Source organism: Myodes glareolus, chromosome X, assembly GCF_982192425.1.
Source record: "Myodes glareolus chromosome X, mMyoGla1.1, whole genome shotgun sequence".
Taxonomy (NCBI): domain Eukaryota; kingdom Metazoa; phylum Chordata; class Mammalia; order Rodentia; family Cricetidae; genus Myodes; species Myodes glareolus.
In genome coordinates this window covers 74616138-74644086 of record NC_142053.1, presented here as the reverse complement: position 1 = coordinate 74644086, position 27949 = coordinate 74616138, and the positions used below count along the sequence as shown (strand labels likewise).

General features: G+C 37.7%; 1 protein-coding gene across 1 annotated transcript in view; it reads left to right on the top strand.

The window, feature by feature from the left end:
* Sh3bgrl (SH3 domain binding glutamate rich protein like) overlaps positions 1-24941 on the top strand; it is a 77696-nt gene extending 52755 nt beyond the window's left edge. Inside the window, exons 2-4 of the mRNA XM_048417697.3 lie at positions 6269-6454; positions 15676-15756; positions 22610-24941. Of these exons, the coding sequence (XP_048273654.2) occupies positions 6269-6454; positions 15676-15756; positions 22610-22642 (300 nt within the window). The 3' untranslated portion in view covers positions 22643-24941. The remainder of the gene's footprint in view (positions 1-6268; positions 6455-15675; positions 15757-22609) is intronic.
* Positions 24942-27949: the final 3008 nt, after the last annotated feature.

The window sequence follows — 27949 nt, the reverse complement described above, 5'->3', positions numbered from 1 at the left end:
TGAATTATGAGAAAGCCACCATATTTAACCTCAAAGATGGATTTATATCATTTTCAGTAATCTTTTATATGTTGCTAATTATAGCCAGCTAATATTTCTCGAGTTTCCCAGGCTCTCTGACTAAGAAGTACTGTCAAATTTTCACTATGAAGTTGGAGCTTTAGAAAGACTACTTTGTTCAAGTGTAGGCTGTTCTTACTAGCTTCCATAGTGTGGAAAGGGGGAAAGTACACAATATGGAAAAAGAAAAAGTCAGGAAGAAACCTGTGGGGAGCCAACTTCAACAAGCATAACACTTACCAGGGTAGGGCCATGGGGATTAGAAAAATAGGAGGATGCACACATGAGTGGAAATAATGACACAGATGCGATAGTATGAGGGGAGCTCCAGTGAACACCGAACTGTGTCCCCCGCTTAATTTTCCATACACTTTTATACCCCAATACAACAGGGGCGAGAAGACAAAAGGCTGCTTTAACATGATACAAAAGACAACTAGAACAGTTAATTGCTTCAAACGTGAGACATCAAGTCATTAATTCTTGAGAAAAGTGTTCTGTTTTCAGGCAGTGAACCCATCCTAGACCAAGTATTCTGAAGGCAGCCACTCCCTAGGTCAAACCTCCTCTGATTCTTCAAAAGAAGGATCAGAAGTATGCTTGAGTTCTCTGATCTTTTATCAGGGTGGAGTGGATCTACCTGTATGGGCCATCTTAATGTCTAAAACACCAAGTGTCCACACCCTAGGTCAGGGTGTGTAGCCACACGTGTTGTCAACAACTGTGAGCAACATCAAACTCTCTGACCTTTAAACAAGGTGGAAATAAGCTCACATTTTTGGGCCTCCACAAAAACCCGATACATATTCGGCTTGCCAAGCAGTCAAAGTCCGTATCTCCCTAGTAAGTTCTGTTCTTAGCAGGTGTGCTGTGGAGTGGTTGAATGAGAAAGTTGTTTATCCTTTATACTCATATATATATATCTATATCTATCTGATCAGTGGGTTGCAAAATTGCCAAGATACTGCAGAAAATTGTCTAAGAAACTATCACAAAGGAAACTAAGGAGACGTGATAACTGAATATAATATGTTGTCCTGAAAGGGAGCAGAAACATGGCATTATAGGAAAAAAGTGGTGATATCTGATCTGAATACTCTTTACTTAATGGCAGATGTACTTCTTCAACGTAAGATGTCAGTAATAGTGGAAATTGAGTATCAGATGAATGGGAACTCTATTTCTGTGAGTTGAAGATAATTTGCAAATTAAATTTGATTTAAATTAAAAAAATAAACATGCTGTTTGGTTGTGCTAAACATAGAGTAAAATAATAGTAGATAATAAAGTACTTAACATTAACTTTATTATTACCAGACCCATGCACTAAGTACATTGGAAGACAGAAGTTAAAGGCATGGTACCTATTCCCAGGTGCCTTATCAGCTCACTAAAGGACTATAACATCAATGTATGAAATGATTGGAAAACATTGTCACCAATAGCCCCCCTATTTTCTATGATTTTATTTTCTAGCTATTTGTGACAAACCACAGTCCAAAATATTGACGGATCCAGAAATAATAGCTCATAAAATTTAAATTGCTGTCCAGAGTAGTGTGATGAGATCTCATGCCATCTTGTTCATCTCAGCCAAGGTGTGAGCAGTCTCTGTCCAGCACAACCATGCTCTATGCACTACCCTTTGGGTGTGCTAGGTGAAAGAGAGCACATTTGCATAACTTTTATGATATTGTTGTAATGGTTATATTTTATTATTAATTCTTATTGCTCTCTTGCTGTGTCTAATATATGACCTACACTTTATTATGATTATGTACATTCCAGAAAAATAGAGTACATGAAAACTCAATCTTATCTACAATCTCAGTGATGAACAGGAGCCTAATGCTATGTGGATACGGTGGGACTGCTCCATGTTAGGTAATGTAGACTTCGCGAAGTCAGAAGGAGACTGTAGAGATCCTACCTAGTGAGACCTTCACACAGAGAATGGACTTGGATGAATAGATTAGAATGGCATTAGTGGGGACAAACAATGTAGGTAGACTTTTCTTTCCCACCCAACAGTTCCCAAATAACAGACAGGGAGACTTGATATTAATTATAAACACTCAGCCAATAGCTCAGACTTATTACTAACTAGCTCTTACAATTTAAATTAGCCCATTTCTATTAATCCATGTGCTGCCCCAAAGCTCATGGTTTTTACCTCTTCTGCAAGTCCTCTTTCCTTTTGGTCTGGCTGGCAACTCCTATGACTCTGCCCTCCATCTTCCCAGCATTCTCTGTGCCCTGAAAATCCTGCCTAACTATCAACCAATCAACATTTTATCAACAATGAGAACAATACATATTTACAGTGTACAAAGATTGTTCCACAGTAAAGCAGTAGTCTCCCTTCTTAAATGACCACCAATATTAGTATAAAGAAAGGCTTAGAAGTTACTTCTTGGAATTACATGGCAAAACATTTCCTGTACCTTTACCACATAGCATTTAGAATTTATACAGTGAGAATTCTAGGCAAAAATCCCAACTGCTAACCCAGGCTACCCTCAGATCCTTTGGCTCCGCCTCCTTAAGGGATGGAATTATAGGCATGGACCACTGTGCCTGGACACAGGAATTCTTTTTTTCTTCCCCTCCCTCCCTCCCTACCTCTTTCCCTTCTCCCTCCTTCCCATCTTCCTCTATTTTGTGTGTATGTATATGTGTGGGGTGCATATGTGTTTTCACATATTTTTGGTCGAGTGTAGGCACACATGCACATGTGTGTGCGTGCATGTAGAGACCTGACATGGCTGTTGGGACTCATCCTCATCTGTTCTCTACCTTGGTCATTGAGGCAGAGTCGCTCAGTGAAACCCTTAGCTTGCTAATCAGCTTGCTCTTGGGGCATAGGGGAATTCTTTTTTTAAAAAAAAAAAAATTTCCACCTGCTCCCATCTTCCCATTTCCCTCCCCATCCTCCCTCCCCCTCCCCTCGCTCTCCAGTCCTAAGAGAGGTCAGGGTGCCCTGCCTTGTGGGAAGTCCAAGCCCCCCCCATCCTTGGAAGGTGTGCATCCAAATAGACTAGGCTTCCAAAAAGCCAGTGCATGCAGTAGAATCAAAATCCAGTGTCATTATCATTGGCTTTTCAGTCCGCCCTCATTGTCAGCCACATTCAGGGAGTCTGATTTGATCACATGATCGTTCAGACCCAGTCCAGCTGGCCTTGGTGAGCTCCTACTAGATCAGTTCCACAGTCTCCGTGGGTGGACGCACCCACATAGGGGAATTCTTACTACTCACCTTCCTTCAGAATTGTTGCATCGTTGTAAACCAGTATGCATTGTGGGTTTTATTTACATGGCTCATTGTGACCTGAGTACTTTGAAAATGCAGTGAACCAAGCGAGGAAAGGGAGCTCTCACTGCCGTTCCTTCATTTCCATGCACTGTTAAACCCTTACTTCGCACGGGTAGGCAAAGACAGGCTTTTTGTTGTTGGGTTGCCCTTCCTGAGAACAAACAGAACCAACTAGAGAGGATTTTTATATCTGAATTTGTCGATGAGCGAGTTGACTGGGTTACAAAGTAGAATTTGTCTGAAAAAGACCAAATATTTAACCACACAATTGCTTGTTCTTCTATTTACTTATTTATTAAATTGTTTATTCACTCTTCATTGTTATTCATTCGTAGATTTCAGTCATCTGTAAGAAATGTAGTAACAGAAACGGAGCACATTACCGAGCTTATCCTGTCCTACTAAGCCTTCAGTTTGGTTTAAGTGTAGTGTATTGTACACTTTGGGGCTAAATTTTCATAGCTGGCCAGTGCGCGCGTGCGTGCGTGTGTGTGTGTGTGTGTTTTCCCTTAGGTACTGTCCACCTTGTTTTTAAGAGCGGTCCCACACTGTCTCATAGTTCACAAATAGACGAGTGAACCCAGGGATCTGCCCATCGTTGTCTCCCAAGTGCTGGGATTACATGTGAGCGCCATCATGCTCAGCTTTTTTTTTTTTTAATTTTTGTTTAAAAGATTTTTTCCATTTTACATACCAACTACAGTTCTCCCTTCCTCCCCTCCTCCCACTCCCCCCACCTTCCTCCACCCAACCCCCCATCCACTCCTCAGAAAGGGTAAAACCTCCCTTTGGGACTCTACAAAGTCTGGCAGGACCAAGACCCTCCGGGCTGTATCAGGGCTGAGCAAGGCATCCCACCATAGGGAATGGGCTCCATCCAAAAAGCCAACTCATTCAAGCTCAGCTTTTTAAAAAAGACTCCGTTTCTCCGTAAAAATTTAGAATCCTGTGCTTACAAGGCAATTAATTGCTCTTCCAAACCCCAGTTCCATTCATCTTTACTAAGTTCACCTTCTTTGACTGAACACATGAAGCCAGGTAGAGACTCTTTCATTGGTGCTGCGGTCATTACATTTTGCCTAAAGGCTCTGATAATAGCTCCTAGTGTTTGCTCTCCGTTTCTCATAGCTTTGTAATTCACTGGCTACTTCTCACTTAACCGTCCTGCACTGTTCTCTTAGCAGCTCACTTAGTGTGTTAGAGTTGAGCTTTTGTCTATGTCTTAGCTCTCCCAGTAGATTGTAGAGGTTATGACTGCTGCTTTTCTTTAGACATAGAGACTCCAGTAAAGTGTGTTGTTTATCACTAAAGATGGATCTAAAAAATACATACTATTCAGTAATTGCTAGAAATAGTTTCGGATGATAATCTGCTAGGGCTGGATAATTCTTATTGTTAACATTCTAGGTTCCCAGAAGTACCACATTTTATATCTACTGAGATCTAGAACTAGGCTGACAGTTCACAAATTACTTGATACATTTCATGTTGCCTGAACTCCCCAATTACGTGGCAAAGGTTGGAGGGCACTGCGCTGAGCCTTCCTGCGAGTGTATTAGTGCACTAGATGCTTGTACTATTGCCTCTCAGTCATAGTCTTCCATTTAGAAATGAAAGTTTAATTTTATATACCAGGGAAGAAATAGTATTATTAGAAAAATTAATTGTCTGGTACATTTTATTGGAAAATAATTGGTCTTTTTAAAAGGACTTTTAGTAGTTCACCTAAAGAGAGACCGGAAATTCTAGTTTCTCCTGGCGTAAATTGAGAAACTTTTCTTGAGTTTTATTATTTCAAATGAATTATGTAGCCATAATCACAAATACTTTGGACCAAAATATAACCCCTGCATGTCCACACACATCCAGGAGGGAGATGCGAATTGAGAAGGGCTTTGCATGTGAGATACTTCACATTGTCTTTTCCATTGCATGGATAACTGCTTCATAATCGATATTGCTTTGAGGTTTTTGAAATGCTTCTGCCTTGTGTGTCCTTTGAGTATTATTCCATAAAATCTTTTTTCTTACATATTCTTTATATAGTTCAGGTATGTTAAGAAGTGGCTTTAAACATAGTTGTATGAACATAGATTTATGAAGTCAGGTTCTCAAATGCATTTCATAGGGGAAACCTAGGAAATATTACCTTGGTGTGATAAGGCGACAAAACAAACACATAATCTCTACGTAATCATTTAATGAGGTAGCACAGACATGTGAAAGGGTCCTACGTGTGCATATTATGAGCTAATGAGTAGTACAGGTTATATGACAAACTTAGTATACAGGCAGGCTTAGCTCTTCTGTGTTATAGATTTTGATCTGAATCATAAAAGCAAGGCTTGAGTGATTCTGAGGTACATGGAGTCATTTGTGCTGATGAAGGTGCAGTTAGTGATATGCAGAGTGAGAGTTAGATCAGCGTTATTCGACATGGGAACTTTCAGTGCAAAAAGGAGCAAGTTAGACTAATAAGAGAACCTTCAGGGTCTTCACTTGTGAGAGCATCAACAAGACAGTGTTGACTGCAAGTGTATCTTCTGCACTGCAAATTTGATCTGTGTCTGTGGACTCAGAAGCATTGACTTTGTTGAAATGTTTCTTACTAGAATTGAAAGGTAAATTATTTTGGCCTCTTGGTAATGATATCATTATGTTTTCTTAAGACATTGTCATTTTTGTTTTACATTGCTCCCTCCAAACAAGCTCATACATTCCCTCCACTCCCCTTCCAGTTCATGGCCTCTCTGTTCGTTAATTGTTATTGCATGCATATATGATTTAAATATACATATACATTCTTAAAAAACTCTTGAGTCCAAAAAAAAGAAAAAAGAAGAATAAATATTACTTGCTAAACAGTGTCATTCTCCCCCTCTCTTTCGGCTCCAGATTAAGAAGAAACAGCAAGATGTACTTGGTTTCTTAGAAGCCAACAAAATAGGATTTGAAGAAAAAGATATTGCAGCTAATGAAGAGAATCGGAAGTGGATGAGAGAAAACGTGCCTGAAAACAGTAGACCAGCCACAGGGTACCCCCTGCCACCTCAGATTTTCAATGAAAGCCAGTACCGTGGGGTAAGGAAGCAATTTAAATCTTGTTTCTCGAAACACATTGCCTCAAATGAACTTAGACCTTTCAGCTTTACCTTCAAGCTCATGTCCCATTATTTCTTCTGCACAGGGGCATTCCCTCTCTGCGGCCACCCTAAGCAGTTACATAGTATTACATAGTACTTTGCTTTCCAGGAACAAAAATCAAAGGAATAAACAAAACATGTAAATGTATAAGGACAGACAGGGGATGCATGTTTTCAGTTTGGTTCCAACCAGACCATGGCCTGCTTGTTGTCTGGAATCTGGACTCCCTCATGTTCCTTTCTTGGTTCCTGGGGTGTACATTCTTCACCGGAAGTTCCTCCATTATGGGACTTCCTCTTTTATGAACAGTCCTATTCTCTCCTCTGAGGCTTCCTTTCTAGATTTATTATTTTTGAGACAGCTGAGATTGGCCTCAGATTCCTGTGTTGCTAAGGGTGATCTTGTACTTCTGATCCTTCTGCCTTCATCTCTCATTGCTGGGATTACAGGGGATTTCCATGGCCCCTAGGCTTGAATAAACGTTTTTAGAGGCACTAGTAAAAATCTTCTACATCCCTAGTTTCTGTAAGACTGAAAAAGTTATCTTTTCTTGAAGAACCTCTTATTGCTAATTAGTGCTGTCTAGGGCAAGGGTGTAGACCAAAATGGGAAAGTTCTGTCAGTGCTGTTGCAGGTTTCATATGCTATCAAACACAGGGCCAATATGTAAATTATACCTGAAGATTGGTGAAGGTACTTAGGCTATTCTTTTGAAATTCTGCAAATCATTGACTCTCAGCAGCTAGAAGGGGCTGCAAACATCAGCCAGCCCATGGCCAAGTTGTATTTGTGTATGTAGAACACAGACACACCATACACATAAACACACACGCACACACACACACACACACACACCACATACATACACACACATGCAAACACACACTCATATATATATATATATATATATATATATACACACATTTATTTATTAATCAATTAAAATAGAGATCATCAATTCAAGGGGGTGCATGGAAAGGGGAAAACAATGTAATTATTATTTTAATTTAAAAAAATAAAACAATAAAAAATGGTCAGTCAGCCCAGTATCATCATTATGTGATTTTGATTGCTCATTTTAGAACTATTGTTTTTTTAGTGGCATAGAAGTTGGTTCATATTCTTATTTTACCACGTGATGTTTTGATCCAAGTGTGCATTATGTTCAAGCCACAAAAAAGATGAGCACATCTTCTATCTTCAACCATTTGTCTTTTTTTGCATGTGTTGAGCACTTTCAAAATCCCCCTAGTTTTTAAAAAATATAAAATATTATTGCTACCTCCTTTTTGAAATGTCTGTTGTTTGATTTTGAAAACAAAACCGCATGGATCCCAAGAGTACATAGGGAAGTCACATCTGTCTGGTTTGCCTCTTCCTTGGAAGCTACATTTCAAGGAAATGAATTATCTTGTAGGGGAAAAAAAGGCAAGTATCACTAAGAATTCAAGTGAAGCTTCAGAAGGTGAGACTCGGTAAACCAAATACGTATCTGTTAGTGGAAAAGGAATCCATTTTCTATTTAATGCTGCTCTGTGCCTAACAGAGGAGGAGTTTAATGACTATGAGAATTAAGATTTTGATTTTATAAAGCTTCAGAGAGAAGAACTTGTAGCAGTCATTCACAGAAAACGTATCCGCTAGTGATAATGCTTTGTGCTTTGTGTGTTATAGTAATTCACATACCAATCTAGAGCAGCTTTCCTAGTAACATCTTTTTTTTTTTTTTTTTTTTTTTTTTTTTTTGGTTTTTCGAAGCAGGGTTTCTCTTACTAGTAACAGCTTGCAGTTGCTAATCTCTAGATCCTTGCTATCTCCTGTTTGCCTTTTGTAACTAGGAGATATTGAATAATTAGCTTTCCAGGTTAATTTGCTTTTACTTATCTGAAGATTTCCCAAACTAGGTACTGCTGACACCTTTTGTTGTGTAGATTCCCCGTGCATTGTAGGCTCCTTCATAGGAACCTGGCTTCGACCCCTGTAACGGCAGTAGCACTCAGTTGCTGAGTAACAGAAAATGATTCTAGGCATTGTCAGCCCCTGTGTGGAAATTACCTGCTACTGAATGCCACTGGGCTGTGGTACAGGATCTTATTATCTGACCAGATGGTGACAGAGGCCACTATCCAACCTTTACCTGTGAAACTCGGCTATAGGAGATAGAAAATTTGTAAAGAGAATCTTTGTTCTGAAAGTCTTGTGGTGCATAAGAATGAAATGAGAATTAACATGTAGCAAAATATGGTGTCATACAATCTTGGTTAATGTTGTTGAATTTCCAGAGATGTAAATAAAATTTCTTTACACCTTCTCCCTTAAGAGACTTGTTCCAGAATGCAAACTACCTCGCTTAATACTGTATATTTAACACCAAGAACACTGCTCATGCCAGGCATGGGGGCAGATACCTGTAATCCCAGTTCATTTGGGAGATAAAGTCTGGAAGATAAGGACTTTGAATGCGCCCTGGATTACATAGTGAGACCATTTCTCTAAATAAAATAAACAAAAAGAGCCCTGTTAGCTTATATAATTCTATACTTAATAAATATTTGTGGAACAATTGAATGGCTCTGGTTTCATTAGGAAAGAAAATATTCTTTTTCTTTTTAGGCTCACAAGCATTTTTGTATTTTCTGTGTCTGGAACCGGCAAATGATACTATAACTTGACCCTGAAATACTTGAAATAGGCAACTAGATCCTCTACATAGCAACATATTACCAGATTGTATTTATACAAATTGAAGAACTTCTTAATTTCACATGAATCTAAAGGCTTATATGAGTTGTTTTTATTAATTTTTGATAATAAAAATACTTCCTTGTGTGGCTCCTATATTTTTTTCTTTGGAGACATGGTCTCCAAGATCTCGCTTTGAAGTGCAGGGTGACTAGAAGATGCTCTATGCCCCAGGCAGGCCTAGAATTCATGATTAGGCTTCTGGCAGTCAAGTGCTAGGATTGCAGGCATGTACCACAATGCCTGGTACACTGGCTTCTTTTAAATTATATTTTGCTTACTTACAACTGGTTAATTGTAGATATTGTATATGTTTTTTAAAACCTTGAGTTACTTACCAGTCTCAGCATAGAATTGGTGTTAGAATCCCCATAGTTTTACTTTTGAAGAAGGAACTCAAAAGTTTATCTAAGAAGTAAGAAAAATACATTGGTACCATTTGTGCTATTCTCTGCTTTTGTAAACTTCATTGGCTCAAATTTTACATGTGAGTGAGAACATACATGTTGATGTATATCAACAGATAAATGACCAAAAATAAGATAAAATGGAATTTTATCCAGCCATAATGAAAAACAAAATCATGACATTTGTAAGAAACTAGATGGAAATAGTAATAACTATTATTTTCTGTTGAAAATAATTTTTTCAGCTGGGTGAGGTGGCACATACCTTTAATCCCAGCATTTGGGAGGCAGAGGCAGGTGAATCTCTGTGAATTTGAGGGCATCCTGGTCTCCAGAATGAGTTCCAAGACAACCATGACTGTTGCACAGAGAAACTGTCTCAAAACCAATTAATAATAACAGTTATAATAGTAATACTAATTTTTATGCAGTATATTCTGATCATAGTTTCTCCTCCTGCAGCTCCTTCCAGATGATGCTCATCTTCCCTTCCATCTGACTTCACCTTCTTTCTCTGACATTTAGAAAACAAACAGACAAAGAGGAGACTAAGCACTAGAGACACACAGGCAGTCAGGCAGGCAGACAGACAGACAGACATAAATAACACCATAGAAATACAAAACCGAAACCACAATATACAAGCAAAAGACCAGTAAGATTTAAAAAAAATGTCCAAAGTATTATAACACACACAGAAAAAAAATCTCCCAAAATACCATCAAGTTCATTTTGTTTTGGCTCTCTACAGTTGGCCATGAGGCCTGCCCAGAAATGGGGTCTCTATACCCAGTGAGACTATGCTGGAGAGACCTCATACTTCCTTCGCAAGCTGCTGTCAGCTGGAGATGGCCTCTGGCTTAGGGATGGGGGCCATGGCCACTTCCTCTCTCAGCACTGGGACCCAAACTGGCTTAGACCTGTGCAGGCCGGTTTGTGCCAGTCTTTCTGAAGTCATATGAGCTTTGCTCATGTTCATTTATAGGGCCTTGTCTTCTTGGTGTCCTCAATCCTCTCTTTCTGTCTTCTCTTCATTATATCTCCTTGAGGCCCAAGGGGAGGGATTTGATGGAGACATTTCACGTAGGACTGAGTGTTCCAAGGTCTCTCACTCTCTGCACATTGTACAGTTGTGTGTCTCTATGTTAGGACTGGACATTTTTATCTTAACCAATAATCCAGAAAAGAAAGTTGAATACTTATGTTTCTCATGTGGATCCTGTTTTTTTAATGTGTGTATGTGTAGATACAGGTCATAAATTAGATAAAAGACCATGTGGGGAGGAGACATTTTAAAGGGCACGTGTGGAGGTAAGAAAAAAAGCAAAAAAGAAGGTAATGGTATCCACGTGACATAAAAGCAGAAGAGAAATAGCAGGAGGAGGAAGGGGACAAGCAGGTTGGGGAAGGGAGTAGAGGAAGCAAAGCAACAAAAATTCCCTCTGAAAAATCCCATAATGTGAGGTTGGGGAAATGACTCAGTTAAGTTTTTACTGCACAAGCATGTGAACTTGAGTCCAGCTCCCCAGTTTCCATGTGAAAATGCTGGGCAAAACAGAGTGTGGTGCCTTTAATGTTCCAGACTCAGGATGAGACCCCATTCTAAAATACAAGATAGAGCGCATCTGGCAATGAATGACCTCTTGCCTCTACACCCATGTACAGAAGAAGTGTATGCACACACACAAAACACATATATACAACACACCCACAAATTCCATAATGAAATCTTTTACTTTGCATGCTCATTAAAAATTCTAACCTTATATGTAAATTAATTAATGTAAATCTCAAAAGTAGCATGTATACCTCAATGGTGATTGCTGGATCATGGCATAGTTTTTTTTTTTTTTTTGAGACATGGCATCTCTATTTCATCCTTGCTCTCTTAGAACTTGCTATATAGGCCAGACTGTATATGTGTGTGTAAATAAAATTTTCCATAATTGCTGTACTAATTTGCATTCACATGCAATAGTGTGGAAGGTTTTACTTACTCTACAACTTTCTCAACCCTTGTTATAGTTTTGTTCTTTGAAAAATCTCATTCTTGCATGATTAAAGATAGGATCTCACTGTAGTTTTAATTTAGACTTCCTCAATAATTCATTTTGATGGACTTTTTTCATAAGCCTAATGGCCTTTTGTAGATCCTTATTTGAGTCATGTCTTAGTCAGGTATTTCAGTTCATTTTTAATTGAGTTCACTTGAATTTACATTTATTTGTGTTTTTAGCTTTGTCAGCTTCAGTTCTCACAATCAGCTCGGTGAAGCACACATGCATCCACCCTCTCCCGACACACATTTCCAGTACTTACTTTTGTTTCATTTATGGATTTTAATTTTTGTCATTTTCTTTAAAATGTACTTATATTACGTGTCTTTTTATAAGTTTAATGTTTGAAATTTTAGACTATGGTAGTGACTTTTTTGGTGTGTGGTTTTCTTTGAGTTTTAACACATGCATTGCTTTCTGTAACTAATGCTATAATTTAAGAATCATTTCTCAAACTCTCAAGATACTCCTTTATAGGTATATGCTATGCCTACCCCTAATGCCTGGTGAACACTAATCTATCATCATCGCTATACTTTTGTTTTTTGATAAGTTCATGTAAATAGCTTCATATCACATGTAGTCTTTCAATGCTGGCTTCTTTCGGTGACTTGGATGTATTTGAGATCCAGGTTGCTGTCTACACCAACACCTGCTCCCTCATATAGCTGAGTGGGGGTATATCATTGTACAGGTACTTCATTTAGCCACTGTACATTGGTAGACAGTTTCATCATCTCTAAGTCTGAGCCATTGTAATTATAAGTATTTTGAGCATTTATTTTCTGATTTTTATATGAATATTAATTTTCATTTCTCAGGGGTGAATGCCAGGGTTGTGCTTATTGCCTAACCCAGTGATTATATTTTTTATTTATATAGGATTTGGAGTGTTTCTGGATTGATTGTTTACATTCTTGTTTAAAGGTTCCTGATAGTCAGCTTTTCTCTTCAGCTCTTGGTATCGTCAGAAGTTTTGTGTCTGTTCTTTTTCGATGTTACTGCATATTTCAGCCAGTATTGCACACATGCTAGGCAAATGCTAAAACCCTGAATTACTTCATGCCCTATTGTCAGAGTTTTAAATCAATCCAAAGTAGCTTTGTGTTTTGGTACCTTCTGGTCATTTTAATTTGTATTTATGTGGTGATCAAAATTATGACACCAACACACATTTTGTGCACATTTTGTCATCATTTTATCCTCTTTAAGAGTTTGTTTAGTCATTTTCTCATATTTAATTTTGTTTTATTAGTATTATACCTTATGGTTTTTATGTATTTTATATATGAAATTTTGCCACTTACACAGTTTTCAATTATTTTCTTCCATGTTGTTGCTAAGGAATATTACTCTAACTAGTAAAGATGTGTTACATTTGTTTCACCTTGCCTGGCTAAGGCACCTGATTGGTCTAATAAAAAGACGAACAGCCAATAGCTAGACAGTAAAGGGATAGGTGACACAACAGCTGGACCCAGCCTCTCCAAATGGAGGCAGCCAAACTCAGGACTTGAAATCCTCCACCCTAGAATGTAAAAAGAAGTTTCTTGTCCCAACCATCTGTTCCCAAATACCAGGCAGCCATTTCTCAAATTGCCACACAGAGGCTTATGTTAATTACCAATGCTTGGCCAATAGCTCAGGCTTGTTACTAACTTGCTCTTACATTCTAAGTTAACCCATATTTCTTATTTACACTCTGCCACATGTTGGTACCTTTATTAGCATAGCACGTTTATCTCCTGCTCCCTCTTCATCTGGCTGGCAACTCCTGACTCCACCCTTCTTCCCATCATCCTTAGTTTGGTCACCCCAAGCATACTTCCTGCTTGACTACTGGCCAGTCAGTGTTTTAGTAAACCAATCTGAGTGACAAATCTTTACATTGTGCAAGAGGATTATTCTATAGCACTAGAAATCTCCATCCTGAAAAGCTCTGCCCACAAAGAAATCCTTTATTAACCCTGCTTTCTACTTGGTTCTCTGCTACTTTTTGTCTGAGCAGAGGCAGCCACCCTCCTGCATTTTTCCATCCCAATAAATCTCTCGTGTGAGGTTTGTTGTGTGGTATGACTTTGTGGTTGGTCTTGGCTCCCTACTGCTAGGATACCTTTCCCCTTAGAGCTGTAACACAGCGCTCTCTAGAGAATTCAGCACGTATAGGTTTAGAAATCACACTAATCAAGGCAACATACAGAAAATGGGCAATTAACTATATTTGCTGTTGATTACAAGTTATAATCGTAGCCAAGTCTACTTGCTACTTTTGGTGAAGGCTTGCTGGCTTATCGGACAGCAATGTAAAGCTGAAGCAAATTGAGACGTGTCAAGATTCTTCTCTGGTGGTCTCAGGTTTGAAGTTTCTTTCGTTCATGTTTTGAGAACACTTCGTTCTCCTGGCAAAGAGAGTACAGTCTCACTGGTCTTCCGGCCTTATGCGTATATACCTAATATTGTTTTTATTTCAATCCGAGGAAATCAGTATTAAATTCAGTAATAGAAGAGAACTATAGAGAGCTGGAATTAGTCTCCCACTGGAAGAAAGCAATCTATTGCTGAGAAATGCTTGTTTTGGGTGGTGAAGGAGCAAGGTGCAAAGAGATGTAAATCCTATGTGGTATGCAAGAAACTAGTCTTCATTTTCTGCCCCAAAGACCTGCGTACCTTCTAACACATTAAATGGTAGCTAGAAGCCCTCTCTCCCTTTCTCCATCCTCTTCCCTTTGTGTTTTGTTGGTTGGAATTGAACTGTATTTTTTTTCAAACAATATATGATTACAATTTCCCCTCCCGCAGATTCCTCCCATGTCTTCTCCTTATCCCCACTCACCCAGATCCAGACCCTCTCTTGCTGTCTATTGTTAGGAAACAAACAGTTATCTAAAGAATTAAAAAATAAAATATGATTAAATAAAAAGCCTACAAACCAGAATAAGATAAAAGAAATAAGCAAATGACAAGGAAGAGTCAAAGAAAAGGCACAAAAACCACTAATAGATGCAGAGACATAGTGATATTTTGTTTCCAATCTAACAAATAAAGCTTGCCTAAAGATCAGGGAAGCGACACAGCCAGTCACTAAAAAGCTCTTTCGTCTATGAAATCTTTAGACTGAAAAGAGAGTGGGTTCCCATGTCATCCAGCCTTATAGTCCACTCCAATGCTGGGATTAAAGGCATGCACCACCACCACCTGGCCTCTCTGGCTAACTAGTGTGGCTGCTGGGATTAAAAGTGTGTGCACCACTGCTTGGCCTGTATGTTTGACTAGTGTGGCTAGCTTTGCACTCTGATCTTCAGGCAAGCTTTATTCATTAAAATACAACTATCACTATATTTCCCCCTTATTTGTCTAACATAAAAATAAGGTGGGATGAGACAGGAACTTGTTCTGTTTTCAGTCTGAAAATTTCATAGAGGTAAGAGCTCTGTAGTGGTTGGCTGCTTTGTTTCTCTGATCTTCAGGCAACCTTTGTTTCTTAGATCATCAACAAATTATCACTCTAGAGACACATACGTTCACACTCAGAACTCTCACTAAAAACGGCAAACCAGAATCTATCACAAAACGAACTTAACTGAAACTTTGGGAATTTTTTCTTTTTGTCTCTCTCATAATGCTTCATCTGGGCTTTTTTTCCCGTTTTCTTTGTTTTTGTTCCCCTAACCTTGCCCCCCCCCCCCCCCTTGAGACATTGTTTCCCTGTGTAACCCAGTCTGGCCTGAACTAGTGATCCTTCTGCCTCAGCTTCTGAAGGTGGTATTATGCACTTGTAGTCTCAGAAGCCTGCTGTCTCTTTATTTTATTACTCCTTGCAGAATTTCAGCATTATGGAGCTTAGCCCCCGAGAAGACAGCTGATCCTGTCAACCAGTCAAGTCACTGTGAGCATATCTCTTTCCTTTGTTCCATTGCAGACTGTTAATTCTTCTTGTCTTCTTTTCACAAAGGACTATGATGCCTTCTTTGAAGCCCGAGAAAATAACGCGGTGTATGCTTTCTTAGGCTTGACAGCACCTCCTGGTTCAAAGGTATGAGTCCTCTGTTTACTTTGTTGTTGACTATCTTGTTGCTACTGAGCTGTTTAACCAGTTGAAGTTCTCCCTGTTAACTATTCATAATAAATCTAGAGCCGTGTTTGTTGTACGTACATTTAATCCTCAGTAGGTTAGTCTAATGTGCATAGAACACAAAGTGCATATGCAGGAAGTAGAGTATTAAGCGGAACTTCTCCGTCAAACTGCCTGAGGCAGTAGACATAGAATTATTCATTCTCAAATAAGAGATTGTCAGCAGTAGGCCTCCATCATGCCAGCTCTCATACTTGGTTCTACATGGACATCCAGCATCTTAGTTTATGATAATCTCCTTAATAGCATTTATTAGCTGTGTGAGAATAAATGATTAAATGATAGAGTCAGCTATTCAAGTATAATAAGAACATTTGAGTTACAAACTGGTCACTAAATTGCCAGCTAAATTTGGTATTTTATTCCTTGCCAAGATAAATTAATTTTTCAAGTGACAGTGTTCCCTGGAGAGACCAAATAAAGCAGGAAAGCAAAAGCGAAATTGCCTGTCCAGTGAAATGCCCCAAAGCTGTGGACTTCAAGTAGACCTTTTTCTTTTCCATTTGGGCTTTTCATACCAGCTCATTTAATAAAAATATGTTCCCCCCGTGGCACTAATCCGTGTTCCACTCTTAACAATAGACTTTATGTTGAGCAATTTATTTAAATTCTAGTTCCTTCTTCACTCTTGAGAACCTATAATACCATCTACGTTTTCACCAAACAGGATTTATGAATACGTATGTCTCACTATGACGTTCTATTTCCTTGCCAAACATTCCTTTCCCATGGATAAACGTTGTATTTTAGGCTTTGTAAAACTTGAGTCAAGTAAAAAGAAAAGTGGCCCTTTTTGTTTAAATAATTGGTGAGATCAAGTTAAGCCATTAATGCAGATCAGAGGGAGGGCAGAAGAAAGGACAGTCTATTTCCTGTGGCTGATGACTTTGCCCCTGCAATTAAAATTAGAATTCATTTGCTCACCAAATATTTATCAGTTGTTAAGCACTGAAATTATTGGTGGAAAAAACATAAACTATGACATAATCCTTACATTCTTCTTAAAACCTAATGAGTATAGATGTGCAAAAGATTATATAATAAATGTGTATATTTAAGTAATTATAATTGGAGACATACCATGATAAATTATATGAAACTATAGTGTAATTATAAATAAAGTGCTTTAGGGATTCAGGAAAATAATGATTTTTTTATTGAGGATATTAGAGAAGTTTTTAGCAGAAGGGTCATATTTGAACTGCTGGAAATTTTAAACTATTGAGGTGACAGTCATTTTTCACAGGGCCAGCAATGAAAAGCACTGCGCATGGGCATATCATTGCGCATGGTGAGCTTCCGTTGAGGGAACGGTATGACTTCGGAATAGGGACTGTGAAACAGAGGACTGTGTTAGGAGGTTTAAGATCGGCTAGGTAGGTTAAGACCAGGTGATGATTGCTGTATCTGGTAGCGTCACTTTCACCCGCTAGGCACCCAAAAGTTACTATGGAAGATCTGGGCAAGCAGTGGTGTGATTTTTATTTCGTTCTTTGTTTTTTTGTTACTGTTTCGCTTTGTCCCTAGCTGGTCTAGAACTCACTATGTAGATCAGGCTGGTCTCAAACTCACGTTGATCTTCCGTGCTTATCACACCCAGATACTGGTATGATTATTTCAGTATTTTAAGACATGGTTTAATTTAATTTAATCTTCATATTTTTTCATTCTTACTTTGAGACAGGATCTTACCCCAGTCTGCCTTGATCCTAGCACCCGGCTTCCCCAGTGATGGGATTACTTGTCACTTTGGTACAAAAATTTGTCTTAAGAAAGTAAATTTAGTAGGAGTGTGCTCTGCACAATGAACATTAGAGGGATGATACTTTCTAGCCAGATTTCTACTCCAGGATGTCCTAAGGGCCCATGAAAACAATTGAGAGGACCTCAAGGTGAAATAGCTTTAACAAAGAGAATGATGGATTTAGAAGGCAAATTAGCAGAAATATGTTATATAAGCTTCTAACAGCTTTTTTTCTGTCCTTATTTAAGCCCAAAAGTAGGAATAGAATACAGTAGCACTGGGTGTTATGAAGGGTTGGGCAAAAGGAATTAATATATTGGGTTAACAAAAAGTCATCTGGAGTGGATTAATTAAAGAAAGATTTTTGAGTGTTGACATATTTTTGCCAAGACCAAAAGTGATAAATTTGATGTCTAAGAACATTTTTCTGTTTTGGTCACTTTTTTTTAGTGATAATCACCATGGCATTAGACCTTGAAGAAAGACTTGGCTGAACAGAAAGTCCACCAGATAAGAGATTCATATAGTAGTGGCTGGAGAGATGGCTGAGCAGTTAAGAATACTTACTGCTCTTCCAGAGAACCTGAGTTTGGTTCCCAGCACACACTGTCAGGTGGCTCTCAAGCAGATGGTACTCTAGTACCACACCTTTGGCCGCTGAGAGCAGTGACGCTAGTGTGCACATACATGCACAAACACGCGCGTGCGCGCACACACACGCACACACACACACACCCTAAACTTAGAATTAAAATAAATAAAAATAAATCTTGCCAAAAAATAGATTCAAGTAGTTAATCCATATTGGAAAAGTATACTGATAGTAAATGAAATATGGTAAAATGAGATGCAATTTTCATAAGTGAAATTAGTAAAAGTAAGGCAAAATGGTAAGGCTCTGTGCTGGGCAAGTATTTTGAAACAGACAGAGCTTTAGGCAGAGTAAGCTGTTACTCTCCTTTGAAAATGAGAAGAGCAAATATTTGTTAAGAAACTCAAGAATATTACTCTACACCTTCACCCAGAAATTTCACACTGGGTATTATATAGCCTGATGAAGTAATCCTAGATATAGAAACATTATTGGTAAAAAGCATGAATCCAAATATAGCCCAAGATCTCAAACCTTTGGAGAAAAGTTAAATGTTTCAAAGGAGTGTTAACTAAATTAATTCATCAACAAACTTTATGAATAAAGTATGAGAGTCACATACAATTTAAAGATTCACTTATGTATATGTCTGTTATCTATAATGTTGGAAAAAATGTCCAACAAAAGATCCAACAAAAAATATTGGCTCATTTATTGAGCTCATGTTGACATTTAAGACATTTCATCATGACTTCTTCTTATACAGTTTCGCTTTCCATAGGTCTGACCACTCTGGTCTGGAAATACTAATGGAAAATTCTAGAACAAACAGCGTATATGTTTTTGTCAATCTGAATAGTGTGATGAAATTCCTCACTTTCCTACTCCATTCCATACAGGATCTGAATTGCCCTTTTGCCAGGCTCATCCAGTCTCTATTCATCTCTTGCTCAATGGCAGTAGAGAAAGAAGCAAACACATTTCACATAGCCTTTATTAGAGTTTATTGTTATAATGTACCATTATTAGATATTGTTAGTAGTTTCTAACGATGCTTATTTTATGAGCTAAACCTTTTTTTATAAGAAAAAAAATCCATATCTACTAGGATGTCTATGGTTTCAGGTGTCCACTGGAAGTTGGAATATCTCCTGTATTGAAAAGAGGGAACTATTGTAGCTTGTGGCAAAAATATATGAAACTTGTGTTATAGATTTTTTTTTACTGGATAATTCTCTAATTCTTTTCAGAATAGGATAAAAAGAGCCTGGAAGGAATACTATCCAATAGAAATGACTTTCTCTCATTCCTTATTTTCCAAATAACTAGTAGTACATACCCTTGAAAACTATTGAAAACTACCCAGGTAGTGGTGGCACACACCTTTAATCCCAGCACTCAGGAGACAGAGGTAGGCAGATTTCTGTGAGTTTGAGGCCAACTTTGTCTACAAGAGCTAGTTCCAGGACAACTAGGAGTGTTACACAGAGAAACCGTGTCTCAAAAACAAACAAACAAACAAAAATCATTGAAAGCTAATGCAATAAAGAGCTTGCTACCTAAAATAACTGTCCTGGAAATTGTTGTAGGAAGGCTGCTTGGTTGTTCCAGCCGCCCGGCAGCTCAGACACGAAACAACCACACAGAAACTGTATTAATTAAATCACTGCTTGGCCCATTAGCTCTAGATTCTTACTGGCTAACTCTTACATCTTAATTTAATCCATCTCCATTAATCTGTGTATCGCCACGTGGTTGTGGGTTACTGGCAAGTTTCGGCATCTGTCTCTGGTGGCTGCTCCATGGCTTCTCCTAAACTCCACCTTCCTTCTCCCAGCATTCAGTTTAGTTTTCCCCACCTAAGTTATAGCTTGCTATAAACCAAGCCAGTTTCTTTATTCATTAACCAATAAAAGAAACACGTAGGCAGAAGGACCTCCCACACCAGAAAATGCTTCCATAAAGCATGTTCTTGTAGAAGACAAGTCTGCTTTATCCTGTTGTATACCTGATGGACTTAAGAGGGAAAGAATATTGCTAGTTTCTTTTTTTAAAATCAATTCGGAAGTATTTCTTAGCACAGGCAGTTCTTACTTTGCAGTGAAAGTGATGATTTTAACATAGGAAATAATAAACTAGTTTGTGCTTTGATGGAAAAATAAATCCAGTGATGCTTGTCTTCAAGGAGAAAATGGTTTGCTTAGAAAAGGCTCTTGTAGTTGCCTTTTAACACAGTTGAGAGTTACGGTTAGAGAAACGTTTTCATTAATTTTGTGTGAATCATTATATGGTGGAAAGTGGCCATGGAATCTGCCTAAGCTGTGGTATGTGAAACAATTCTATTTTCATAGAAAAAATCTACCCAAGAGATTACTAACCAAGATTAGTAACATCTAGCTGTGTACTTGGTTCTAGTCAAAAAAGAGGAGAGGAGGAAAAGAAAGAATTGGTGCCCAGAATGGATCATGCACTGAGCCACACACTTTATATATAGCTTTTTTCATCTTTTTATCTTTATATCATCTTTTTGAGCTAAGTATCTGTAAATAATTTTACAAAAGAAACTAGTACTTAAATAACGTTGTTCAAGAATGCATAATTGAGTGCAACAAATGGAATTTGAATCCTGAATTAAGTCAAAACTTGTGCAGGTACAGGGTGAAGTTCATATTTTATCCTTAAAATTAATTTTTTTTTACTGTGTGTATGTGCACAGACACCCATGTGTATATGGAGGACAGCTATTGCTACACAGATGAATATATTTTATGGATCTTGTTTTCTTTATTTCACTATTCAGTTTGTGTGCACAAAGATGTGTGGGGGGGTGGGGAACACTAGTGCCACAGTGCATATGTGTAGGGAAGAGGAGTGAGTTCCAGAATTTGAACTCAGATCATCAGGCTTGAATCATGGACAGTTTTGCCTGCTGAGCTTTCTCACTGTCCTACATTATATTTTATTCCTAAAATTAAATACAGACTTGCTCTAGAGACCAGGCTGGCCTTGAACTCAGAGAGCTCTGCCTTCCTCTGCCTTTCCTGCTTGCTAGGATTGAAGGCGTGTGCTATCAAGCCTGGTAATATGATGCATTCTAATGGACAGTGACCTAGAATGTAGAATACCCTTTTGACTTACATGCCCATCTCAGTGATTTCTTTAATTATGAAAGCCAGAGTATGACTAAGGGAAGCTAGGCTCTTTCCCAATACTGCTCACTTGCAAGTGATGTGCACTTATGTGAAGAAACACATGACAAGGATATACGCGTTATTACATAACTGCTTCCCCAACTGCATATGCTAGTTGCTGTTCACAGTTTTATTTTTTAAGTATTTTGATAACTTCATACGTGTATATAATGTATTTTGATCATATTTAGCCTATATCTTGTCTCCCTCTCCCTGAACTGCTTCTTTCCGTACAGTTCCACTATTCTGTGCCTTTGTGCATGACCCGATGAATTTCAAAAGGGCTTGCTGGTGTGCACATAGATGAGGAGGCTCTTGCCAGAGCATATGCATCATTAAGGAAATTTACCTTCCCCCGCCCTCAGCAACTGTTAACTGCCACCTTTAACAGCCAATATCTTCTCAAGGATGGGTGGGGCCTGACAAGTCTCTCCCTATTCCATGAGGGAATGTTGTCAGGGTCCGTCTCCGCTAGGGAACCACCCTGTGAGTTCATGAGCTGAGTGCAAAGGTCATGTAGTGCCTACCAGACATACTATAACATTCCCGTCCTCTTGCCCCCCTTTCCCCTCTCTTTTCCACATTGTCCTTTCATTCTTGGAGAGGGTGGTACAGATGTCTCCTTTATTATTGAGCACTCGGCAGTCACTTTGCCTAGTACTTTTGCCAGTTATTACTTGCTGCTCACTGCTAAAAGAACTTTCTCTGACCACGTTTGCAAACGACTCTAGTCTTTGCTCACAAACACAAACATTTAGAAGGCAGTTTGATGAGCACAATATAATCATTTAGTAGAACAATAGAAAGCTCCTTTCTTCTAATACCTGTGACCTCCCAGCCCGTGGGCTTTTTGCCAGGATCACAGAACCAGACATGAATTTTCTCTTGTGGAGCAGACTTCAAATCCAACCAGAAAGCTGTTGCTAAGCCCCGTAAAAGTCATACCATCATTTTACCAGCATCTTGCCTCATGATCGGCTGTGTGGTATACAGAGTACACAGCTGAGTAAAAAGAAGTTGATGCCTACTCTCTCCCAGCAGCCTGCACAGCACTTCCTGGCACAATGGAAGCTTCTGCTAATTATTTTAAAGCCTTTTTTCCTCTGGAAATAATTACCGTTCTTTCGAATAATCTTAGGAATTGGAGCTAACTTATTTTAACCAAGATGCATAGTAGTATCTGCCTTGTGATATTTAAACGTATGTTTTGTTTGTTTTTTATTCCAGGAAGCAGAAGCCCAGGCAAAGCAGCAAGCTTGAATATTACGCGTTCTTCCTTCAGCATCTTGGAAAATAATGAATCTCCATTGCTTTTATAAAAATCTTCGCTTCAAAGAAATAGGCTTAAATGTTGCAATAATAGATTAGTTGATGTTCTCGCATGCAAACAAGCATAATTAAAATGTGAACATGATGGTGAGAAAAATGAGAGACGAAGTTAAAACTTTAAGTAGATATCGTAGAATAGTATTCTTATCTGCCAAGATATTTTATGTTCTGTAAGGATTTTACAAAAAAAAACCATATGCTTCTTTTTTGATATTACTGTTGCTTAAGGATATCTTCATTTCAACTTCAAGGAGTTAAAAGAGGAGAGAGAGAGAGTGCGAAACTCTTATTCCAAAATTGCCTCATTAACTTTAGTGAACATGAATATTTTGGTGTGATGTTACTGTTGCTGAAATGTATTTGCAGGTTATGTTTATGATGTAATGTGGTTATTGTGACATTCTCATTCTCCCATAGGAGCAACTTGTATGCCCTGAACCTCAAGTTTTCCAGGCTTCTCGATGTAACATTTCATTGCACATTCAGTGATCAAGATAGTTGACTTCCCCCAAGAAAAGTATCAAATGCATTCCACTGATGCGTTCCTTGTTTACGTATACAGTTATAATGTAATCGTGCTTCTAAGTGGCTTGCCTTAGTAAAAATAGGGATGTGTAAGTCATGGAATGATGATGGCAGTTAATTTTAATTTGGCCCTTCTTGCAAAGAGCTCAGGCTTTTAATTAACCATTACACAATATCTTGCCCCTAATTGTTAAATATTATTTTTCTTTGGTGTTTGTTTGCTAAAAGGAATCTTAGTGGCTCCCTTCTCCTGCTTTGATATAGCTGGCGATCATGAATGCCACTGTCTCTTCATAGCTGAACCCTTTGCTTCAGTGTGGGCAGATTGTGTCAACACATCCATTCAAGTAGAAAGAATCACAAAGCTTTGATTTTGTCAGAAAGCATAAGTATCAAAGAAAAGAAACAACTTTTGAAATATTTTGAAGATAAGCATGACCCACATCACTCAGCCAGAAGGTACTGATTTTGTACCTTTGTCTTTTAAAACAATCACCTTTTACTTCAAATTACTGTATCATATCTGCTGTTTGCAAGACTATACTCTCCAAAACTCCAACATATAATGAAGCCATAGCTTTGTTTACTGAAATTGAAACTTGATTTGATGCTTTAAAATAAGTGTTTTTAGACATTGTTACTGGATTCTAAATAATATACAGTAATTTTGATGAGTAATTGTCTTTCACAATTGGTTAGAAAGGAGAAAAACAAACAAAACAAATCAGACAAACAAGCAAACAAAAACAAATTGAAGGCAGTTTCTCAGTTTTTTTAGTGACCTAAATTTTGGACTATGTATGGAGTCAAAAGTATTCCATCTTTTATTTATTTATGTTTCTTCATTTTGCAAAAAAAAAAAAATTTCTCAGAGAACTCTGGAAAACAGAGTGCTTTTAATGGATTCTGGAGTGAGCAAAATAATTTTAGTTATTATTTCTTCCTTAACATTGCTAAATGCAGCAGGTAATACATGACAATATTCCATGTGGACAATTTAACTTTTGTTTTGTATTAAATAATACTGCTTTAGACAGGCATTATTCAAAAAAATAGATGCATCGGGTGATGTTTATATACAAGGGTTAGTACTCTGAAATCAACTTAAATCTGTAGATTTAATGGAAAAGTTTGGATTGAGTCTTCTCCAATTGAAGCCTTTTATTTCTGTCAACTGAGAAACTAGCCAGATAGATGAGAGATGAAAGAAAAGCAAATGAAATTTTAAGGATTAAGATGAGTTTTGAATGAAAGTCCACAGTATGTGCCTGGGAAATAACATCCTTGATGCTTTTTACATTATGTTTGGAATATTTGCATGTATAAATCAGACCATGTAATTTGGTAATTTCATATTTTGGAGCTCCTTTGCCCTTTAGAATTTTTGATCATCGGAAAGTTCCATTTTCACAAAACACTATAAATTGTTAATTGTATTGTTGAATGTAAACACCTCTTTGGGAATTCGAGCCTAGGTGAATAGAGAATTTTGAAGCAAAGATTGCTTTGATTGGGAAAGACTAAGTAAACACAGGGAGTTTGAGTGAAATCAGATCTCATTCATTATGTAAAAAGGTAGAATTCAAATGTATTTTGTTAACCACTTATTGGTGTTTAAAATATACAAAGTTCGTCATTAATTCTTTTCTATGTAACACAGACACTTCTTTTCTTCTGATGAATTCCAATAAAATCAATTAAGTGATTTATGTTTGATTAGTTTGAATCTTCTGGTCTTCTGCTTCCTTCCATAATTCCTGTCTCTGAATATTACTAGTCAATCCCGTTGTAAATGAGTTTTGAATTTCTACATAAAAAGTAATCATTCTTGGGATTTGGGAGGTGACTCGGTGTTTTAGAGCACTTAGGGCTCTCCCAGAGAAATCGTGTTCTGTTTCCAACACACACGGCAGCCCATAACTGTCATAACTACAGTTCCAGGGGATCTGATGAACTCTCCTGGTCTCTGCTGGTACCAGACATGCACATAGTATACCAACAAACATTTATACACAAATAAGCCTATTTTTGAAAGAGTAACCCTCCTCTTAATGTAATTATTATTTTGCTATGAGTGTTTTTTTAACAGATTCACTGAGGTATTTTATTTTATACACCTTAAAATTTATCCATTCAAACATGGGAAATTCCATGGGTTTTGCACAGTCACCAACGCTTCAGGATCTAACATCCTTCCCTATTAGTTCTTATTCCCTCAGCTATATCTACCTGACCCGTGATTTCATTTTTATCTTTATGAACTTAACCGTTCTGTACATATCACATGAATAGAATTATAAAGCATTTTATTTTTGGTTACCATGCTTTTGAATCTCATCTGTGCCACATCTTGTAGTAAGTCGCTGGTGAATACAGCATCCATTTTCATTTTGTCAAATAATATTTATTGTATAGGTAGAATACCATTTTGCTTCATTAATCATTTGGTATAAATTTTACATGTATGCACCTTTGTTTATCATGCATAGTGCTACTATGAATGCCAATGTATTGTTTTGTTTGAATACCTATTTTCAATTCTCTTGCATATATGTGCTGATGTGGTTCATTGGTACTTCTGTTTAACAGTTCGAGTAACTACCAACTATTTTAAAATTGTCTTCACTATTTTACTTCCCCACTACCAGGGTATGCATTTTGTAAATTCTCTAATGCTGGGGAAATTTTGTTACTTTTATCTTTTTTATTTCTAAGCATTGTAGGTGCTATTATAAGGCATCTCATTAAAGCTGTGGTTCACATTTCTTTGGTGTCTAAATATGTGGAACATATTTGTATGCTGTTATGATCATTTGTGTATCTATTTTTGGAAAAAAAAGTCTTTTCCAGTCCTCTGTTTAGTTTTGATGTCTTTGTTTTTGGATTATAATAATTCCTTTAATAATAGGATTACTTGTCTATTATTGTAGACATGATCTAAAATGTTATTTTCCATTCCATGAGTTTTTAATTTTTGTTTTCTAGAAGGTGGGTATTTGAAGTTCAATTTTTTCATTTTTACAAAGTCAGCTTACACATGTTGATCAGTTATTTCTTTCACTTTTGCTATCATAACTAGAGGGGGAGACAATCTTAAACCAAAGTTATGTTGACATTACTCCTATACTTTAATTGAATAATTTCATGTTGTGCTTTGTACACTTATGTGTGATATGCTTTGAATTACTTTTTGTGTATTATATAGGGTAAGGATTCAATGTCATTTAATTTTGCATGTGGACTTTCGGTTTGTCCAAGTACCATTTGCTAAAAGAACCACAAACGTTTTATCCCTATAGAATTTTCCTGACTTTTGTTAAAGCTGAAATAAAATAAGTGTATATTTTTAAAAATTATTTCTACAAATTATATAATTATGTAGCATTGTGTTTTATTATGTTGTTCAGGAAATAGAATGCTTTATAGTGTGGAATGATTTAGCTAATTAATATAACTATTCCCTTAAATATTCTTTCTTCTGGCATAAATGTAACTTTACGTTTTTCCAGTGTCTTTCTTCCCATGCCCTCCAGCACCACCTCTTAACCTCTAGTAATAGCCATTCTCCTACATGTCTATGCATTTGATTGTTTTAGATCGCACACATAATTGAAAACATGCTGTACCTATTTCCCTTAGTTCATCTGTGCTAATGAAAATGACAGAATTTCCTCCTATTTAAAGACTGAGTAGTATTTCATTGTGTGTACACAACACGTTTTCTTAATCTGTTTATTCACGGATGGATGGATAGATCAGTCCCATCACTTGGCTACATGTTATAGTATGTTTCTGAACAATTAATCTTACTTCACTATCTGTGTATTGCTGTGTACATATGACACTTCTACACTATTTTGATTTTTGGGGTTTCTTGTTCAGTTTAACTTTCTTCAGGTATTCTTTAAAAAGATTTTTTTTGTGTGAAGTAATTGGAAAAATATTGCAAAGTGCAATCTGATTTTTATTTTACTATCAATTGCATTTTTAATTTATTATCACAACCACAATTTCCCCTCCCTTTTTTCCTTTCAGTCCCTCCCCCACCTCCCCTATGCCTCCTTCCTCTACATACACTCCTCCTCCATTTCTGTTCAGAAAGGGGAAGGCCTCCCATGGGTATCAAAACAATGGTGTATCAAGTTGAGATAGGACTATGTACCTCACTTTGTATTAAGGCTGAACAAGGCAATCCAATATGAGGAGTGGGTTCCCACAAGCCAGCCAAAGTGTTAGGGACAGCTCCTGCTTCCACTGTTAGGAGTCCCACAGGCAGACCAAACTGCCCAGTTTTCACATATATGTAGAGGGCCTAGGTTGGTCCCATGAAGGCTCCCTGTTGTTGGTTCAGTTTCAGTGAGCTCCTATGATCCCAGATTAGTTGTTTCTGTGGGTTTTCTTTGACACCCCTGACTCCTGCAATCCTTCCTCCCTCTTCAGCAGGATTCTCCAAGCTTAGCCTAATGTTTGGCTGTGAGTTTCTGCATCTGTTTCCATCAGTTACTGGATGAAGCCTCTCTGATGACAATTGGGATAGGCTCCAATCTATGAGTATAGCAAAATATTGTTAGGCACCATTATATTTACATTTTTCTCCAATCGTGTTTGGTTCTATCCTAGGTGTCTGGGTCCTGGCACTGCAGGTAGTGTCAGGGATAGGCTCACTGTCGTGGCATTGATCTCAGGCTCAACCAATCATTTGTTGGCCACTCC